The sequence below is a fragment of the Fulmarus glacialis genome, unplaced genomic scaffold, assembly GCF_000690835.1.
Source record: "Fulmarus glacialis isolate BGI_N327 unplaced genomic scaffold, ASM69083v1 scaffold37211, whole genome shotgun sequence".
In the NCBI taxonomy this organism is placed as follows: Eukaryota; Metazoa; Chordata; class Aves; order Procellariiformes; family Procellariidae; genus Fulmarus; species Fulmarus glacialis.
This window is the reverse complement of record NW_009195325.1, coordinates 1-6,925: the sequence shown is the minus strand read 5'-3', so window position 1 is coordinate 6,925 and position 6,925 is coordinate 1. Positions and strand designations below refer to the sequence as shown.

General features: G+C 42.1%; 1 protein-coding gene across 1 annotated transcript; it reads right to left on the bottom strand.

Annotated features, from left to right (window-relative positions):
• Positions 1-377: 377 nt before the first annotated feature.
• Positions 378-6,765, bottom strand: NFKBIZ (nuclear factor of kappa light polypeptide gene enhancer in B-cells inhibitor, zeta). The gene is made up of 11 exons (XM_009588062.1): positions 6,634-6,765; positions 5,662-5,698; positions 5,445-5,548; positions 4,557-5,320; positions 4,005-4,110; positions 3,530-3,676; positions 3,107-3,170; positions 2,292-2,461; positions 1,552-1,662; positions 1,274-1,441; positions 378-614 (listed from the first exon to the last, which is right to left on the bottom strand). The coding sequence occupies exons 1-11, from the start codon at positions 6,760-6,762 to the stop codon at positions 561-563; spliced, it is 1,854 nt and encodes a 617-aa protein (XP_009586357.1). The 5' UTR covers positions 6,763-6,765; the 3' UTR covers positions 378-560.
• Positions 6,766-6,925: the final 160 nt, after the last annotated feature.

Sequence of the window (6,925 nt, the reverse complement as noted above, 5' to 3'; positions counted from 1 at the left end):
CCCAAGCGATCAATAGATTCTTAGAACTATACAGCTGTACAATAATGCCAGTGACTATATAAAATCCTGTATGAGATACTGGAAGAAAGTTACAAAGTTACCTAAATAAATGTTCAACTTCAAAAATATTTTATTTCTCTTCACTTAATATTTAAGTGTTATTAAAAACACAAAAAAACAACTCTGCAATGTTGACATGTATCAGCCCTCTCTAAATAAAGATTTCCTGTAGAATTGTCCTTGTCCAGAAGTTATCTGTATGGCTGCTTAAATAAAATCAGTCTTGCTGTAGCTATGAAATCCAGGTATCCAGGCAAGTGTTCCACATACTTGGGAATGAAACATTCCCGTTTGCTCAGAGGAATTTGATTGTTGGGTTTTGTGTTTGTTTTTTTTTTTTAACTCTTATGTAACCCACTATATGATAGTGAACAAAATACTTTTGTTTCATAGAAACAACTAACATTTGCCCACACCAGGCAAATGGTCTATTTACAGATACATTAGGACTGCCTGACTGACAGTGAGTGTGAGTTGCTGAACTCCGAGAAACATGGAGCTTAAAATGGCGACACTCTCTGCTGAATCGCCTTCCCTTTTAGGATACGTCTTATCTGGAGAAGAGAAAAAGACAAAACATTAGTATTCATCATTCTAAAGTGAATCACAATCTGAAAAAAAAAAAAACCTAGACCCAGTTCTGCATTCCTCATTCATCTGAGCCTAGGTTCTGAGTTCAGTTACACCAGAATGGATCCAATTTTACAGCATTTGAACCAATGAAAGGCAACAGAATTACTCAGTTGCTTAAGTTATTAGCTTCTTAGGTCAAGAGTCTCCTTTTTCATCATGTATTTGTATAGCGCCTAGGAAAAAGGGATTTTCTTCATCTGTTATTCAGGCCTAAGAGGCGCCATTACTAATTATGACAAGAGCAACAAAAGCATGATCTCAGGCCATACTGAGACCAACAAGAGAAGGGATATTACCTCCAGTATGTTGCAAGGTTACAAAGAAAAAACCTAGCTTGACAGGAAAAAGCTTTTGAGATGCAAAAAATAGAAGCTACATGTGAAACCTATGATTTCAGGTCTTTGAATATTCTGCCTCATCCCGACATTAAAACCGAAGATCCCTGAATAAAATGGCATTTGCTAAATCTTTTCCTTCAAAGCCGCAACTCAAAACTCAAAAGAAACTTCTGGAGAGGAATAAGGCTTTTGTGTAGATGGGGACAGATGGGAGCAAAGGAGAGGGTTGGTTTTTTTTTTACCTGTTCTCCTACAAGGCCATCAGGAACCAGATGAACTGGCTGCTCGTTCTCCAAGTTTCTGGCACTTGGATCAGCTCCCTTTCGCATTAGCAGGCGCACAGCATCCAACTGACTCACCCGATACTGCAGGCTGGCAGCCACGTGGAGTGCTGTGTTACCATTGTAAGCCTGGAGAAGACAAAGCGACTCCATGAAAGAAAGGCAGGAGCATGAGTCTCAGGACACACACAGTGCCACACACGCCGGATTTTATCTGCATTCCAGAAAAATCCTCATACCTTTGCATTAACAAAAGAGAGGCAGTTGGGCAGCTCCAAAAAGAGACGAATGAGCTCCAGGTTCGCTTCTTCTGCTGCCAAATGTAAAGCTGAGCGACCACTTTTACGATCCTATCAAAAAAGAAACTGTTAGTCTTCCCTGAAAGTACTTCACCTATCCAGGGTGAACATGCAAATAAAACGGAAAGCAGAGTAACTGCAGAGTGTTCAACAAACATATTTGCACTACAATTCACTGAAAGTCAATCTGAATATATATTTTAATACAACTATCTAATGATCAATGGACCAGATCTCATTTGGCAGTAAGCTTACATAGCCAAAATACCAAATTTATACCAAGTAATGATCTGACCCAGCACAGACCTACACTGGACAGGGAAGCAGTTTTTAATTAACATTTGCAGTTCAAAAACAAGGTATCATCAGCACCCTATTACTACGGATACCTCAGAGTGCTCCAAACATATTCTTACTTTTAAGACACAACCAGCTGCAGCCAGCGTAGCATCATTCTTAATCCAGAAATTATTTCCCTACGCTTCATTTGCATTGATAATACCTTGTTCTGAATAAATGCAACATTCTCATTCCACTTGGGTAAATTAAGATGTAGGGAAGCTTTCAAATTAGTCTACTTCCTTTGTAATAAAGCTGAGATGTGGCATGGGATAAAGGGACATGTTCTGCCTCCACATTTTCTCTCTATCTGACACTTCAGACAAAGCCACTCTACTTACTTTTGCTTCAACAGAGGCTCCCATTTGTATTAGAGTCTTGATGGTTTCTACCAAGCTCTTGTTTCTCAGCAGAAGCTCCTGGACCTCAGGGGAGTGAGGCGGCTGACTGTTTTGCAGTTCGTGCAGCACAGCATTATGGGCCAGAACAGCACAGTGCAATGCTGTCAAACCTTAACATTCAAAAAAAGTCATCATTAATGAATAAATGCAATACAGAAGTATTGACCGGCTGCTTGGTTTGAAGGACAGATAAAGGAGCTTCTCCCCATGTCATTTGTCCCCATGGACAGTTCCACATTCGTAAGTAACAGTGATTGCTCTTGAATGGCTCGGGATTTGGGTTGTCCATCACCAGGACTTAAGTAGCAATCTACTGTGAGCTCTTAGTCAGCAGATAAAAGAATCAATTTCTGACATTTTTTTTTTTACAAAATGTACTTTAGAAAGAACTATCATATGGAAAGTGGTTCAATTAAAACAGCTCTCTGGTGTCAGGGAGTCTGGCTTCTGTATCCACCAATGTATTGCTGGCACTCACACGTTTTTAACAATAGCCTATTACCACCTACACTCTCCGTGCCAAACATGGCAATCACATGTAAGAGGGAAGAGGTCCTGACAGGCACAGACTAACCATGTTTTTATCTGACAGATATGCCAATTGTAATGTAATTTCAATTGTAATTGTAAATTTCAACCTGGCAAAGATATACTCCATTTTATTGCTTCTCAACCCAGGATAACATTCACATCAGCAGCCATAAAACATCGTAACATCCAGTAACTCTGTAAATTATAAATTCTTAACTACTCACCATCATAGTTTGTTGCCTCAAGGTCCACATACTGATTGCTTCCCATGGCTCCCTTTTGGATTGCCTACAAAAGTGGGAACAGGTATGCATTTAGGTCTTATCCAAACCACATATTGCTTCCTTAAGCTTGTATGAAGTCTTACTGCAACAAAGTTGCAGTAAGTAATGGCATTAAGAAGAGACTTATTTATTGTTTTCGTAGAGTAGAGGATTCCACCAAATTACTCTAAAACGTTGGTGAGAACCTTAATGTGAAATTCAGTCTGACTTTAAGCCATTACTGTAGAGCCCTGAGACATACTCACAAGGCTACAGAGAGAGAACGACAAAGGGAGGAGTGGTGTTTTCAGAGTTTCCCAAGACAACTAATACGAAGTATAAGCATTAACGGTCAGGGCAGAGCTACGCCTGCCTGGTTCTTACCTGAAGGACCTGGGCATGCCCCTTCTCAGCGCAAACATGCAACGGCGTTCTACCCCAGCAGTCTGTGGTGTTGACTTGAGCCCCCAAGCTAACCAAGTCCTGCACAATGAGATGCTGATTGGCAGCCACAGCAACCTGGAAAGCACTCTGCAAACATCGAGAAGAAAATTTAAACTATTAGTCATCTGATCTCTAACAGGAAAGACCAACTAAAACAAATAAAAAGCCTAGCTACCTGGTATTATTTAAGCAGCGATTATGAATACCAGGAAGCCAGGACAAATGAAGCAGAGCACATAGTTTTACCAGCTCAAGGTGATCCCGAGAAGTATTAATAGCTCAAGGTTAATATTAGTATGCAGGCTAAATCTCAGGGTTAATATTAAATAAGCATTTCACCAGATCTTCCTCGAGGTTCAGACATGCAGAAGCACTCAGGTGCGCAAAGCAGGTGCAAAGATTTTGAGAGCCTCACCTGGCCGTTGTGCTCTTTAATATCCAGCATGTGCAGGGCAGCCATCTTCCTTGCAAGAACATAGGAGAGAGCTCGTCGGCCCTGGGCAACCGCAATGTGAAGGAAGCTGCAGGAAAGAGGGGAAACAGAGTTACACCACCGTATAAACCAGGGCCCAAGTCATTACAGAGATCCAAACATATGGGAGGGGTGTTACGCTGCCAGCTTCAGACCTCCTCTGGGTGACTAAGACAGGAACACGGGTACCTTCTTCCCAAGGCAATTTAAAGCATCTAAATTAGAATCTTTTTCGCCCCATTTACTAGATAGAAGTCTAACGATAAGTACCTGAAATTAGACGATACAAACACCTTATCTACTCAGTGTGCTGCAACTCTGTGCATCGCAGCTCATCAGCAAGACCACATGTTTCACTTGATTAGCGAAACTACTGCACTCATGACACAAACACTGCTAATGAACCGCTTCCATTACAGACCCATGGTCCCCCAAAACCCAGACAAACATTCCCCAACCTTCCACGTCAGAAACGCCAAGATAAACAGCACTCACGTGTCGCCATCTGAGTCTTTTGCAAGGAACTGGTCTTGAGAGATGTTAGCCAGTTTGTTTTCCTCCTGCTCCACTTGCCATTGAAAAAACGACTTGCCCAGCTGCGTCGTGCTTCTGGCGATGTTTTGGTCAGGTAGAGAGACATTCAAAGTAGCCAAAGAGACACTCCGCTCCAGACTACCACAGATGTTATTGGAAAGCAAGTTGAAGTTCGGAGCATGGGGGCCGACATCAGGCTGTGGGTGGGCACTGGCCAGCGGCTGGAGGGGAGCAGAGATGCCCTCTGAGCCTTCAGAGTCATTCAAGAGGGAGGAGAAGCTCTGCGATGGGCAATACTGCAGTTCGTGGCTCTCAAAGGTATTCTGCTGGTAGCCAGGAGACTGGTCATTGGCAGCAAACGGCCTGTACTCCAGGGAGGCATCCGCAGCATAGCTCTGCGACAAATCCTGGTTCTGGGATGGAGGGAACTGGTAATGCTGTGGTGGATCAAGCATACGCTGGGAGGCGTTATCTTGGAAGGCTTGGTACTTCTGGGACGGGGAGAAAGCCTGTGTTCCTGAGCTGTCCTGGTACTGCTCACCGGGCGAGCTGTGACTGGAGACAGTGTGCAACCAGCTAACCTGCACCGTGCTCAGAGAAACAGGGCTCGACTCGTTCTTGATGTTTATAATGTTCTGAAGCAGATCAGAATTGCTGTCATGCTTTGGGTCGTTTTTATGAGTCTCCTCCATGTTATCCATAGAAGTTGGTGTCTGGGGTGGCGTCTGTCCAGAAAAAAAAAAGAAAAATCAAAACAAGCCCCAGAAAGTTAAGAGATATTATTGTATCTGGCAGTTTCTGATTACACAAAGCAAACTGAAAAATAAAGGCACAGAAAAAGTTACTTACCAGGAGGTGTGGGTGAACATTAGCTTGGCGTTTGAAAGAAGGTCCATCAGAAAGGAGCTCGGGAGCCTTTCTTTTGCCACTGTGACCTAGTATGCTCTTCAGCTCTGCTGAAAAAAAAAAAAAAAAAAAAAAAAGAATTTAAAATCCATTTGGAGGTTACTGTTACAATCAACTTTTAAAATCTTATTGCAGGGTATTTAAAGAAAGGGGTTTTTACCTGTGTACTGCTCGTAGTTCACCAATCCTCCTTGTGCCTTTTGAGAAAAATCCAATTATTCCATTAGTATAGTGTTATCTCAGGGGGGAAAAAAAAAAAACCCAAAACCAAGAAGAAAGCAGCAGCGACTTGCTTCTAGAAACATAGAATATACCTTAGAATAATTCTAGTACATGATTGTCTAACCCTAACTTAATTGCTTTTAATTAAGGTTAGAAAATGGAAAGACTTTTATGGAACTTAAATGAAAACCACCATTTTTCTTAAGGCTCTTTAAGCTATTTGTTACAATACCACAAAACTCAAGAAAATCTAGAGGAAGACACTTTTCCTTACTGGGGTCTGAGGACATTTTTTTTTTTTAAAAACATAAAATAAGCGAGCCAATTTCCTACTTCTTCAATGCCATGAACTTTTCTATGCAAAAATTTTCCTGTGACAACATTTATCTAGGAAGCTCGCAAACACACACTCAGAAAGACTATTCTAAGAAAAAAAATCTCCTTTAATCTTCCCAGAATTTTCTCTTTTTTTTTTCTGTTTCTATCTTTTCAGACTGAAGGGGTCTGCCTGTATACTGTGCATTCCACACAGAGGAGCACAATGGCATGACCAACGATTCTCTTCTGAGAAGATTCCCCAGCTCGTACAATGAATGACCTCATTCCAGTTAACAGGGAGTTTCTGTGGTTTCATAACACAAACATATCTTTATCCAAACTCCACTTAGAAAATAAAGCTTAGTAAGAACATTTCACAGTGCCTCCTTCTCCCACAGTAAGCCCTCTCACTAATTTCTTCCCAGCTGTGTTCTTCCATTACGTGCTGAAAAGGAAAAACACTGACTCCATCCACATCAGATAAAGCGGCAAGCTCGTTTCCAGCGTTATCGCATGCCTTTTTTTTTTTTTTTTTTAGCAACTTCAGTAACCATTAAAAGCAATTATGTCAGTGCTGAAAAATGCTGGTTACCTTGCCTTCCTCCGTGGCGGAGCCCGAGGACATCTGTTTGCAGCTCCTGAAGTGCAGCAGGAGCTCCTTCACCGAGTTCTTCACGCGGACCCCCTGGAAAGGTCCTCTGTGCTGCTTCCCCCCCGCCATGTGTGGCTCAACTGTTGGGACATGAAAACAAAACCCGAATTGAAGCCCCTGACTCCGTTTTCACTTAAAAAATTAAGAGAAAAATAAACAAAAAACGGGAACGCTTGTGGGAAACAAGCTAAGTCCCCCCGGTTTCGCAGAGCAGAGGGAGGCGATGCCCCCC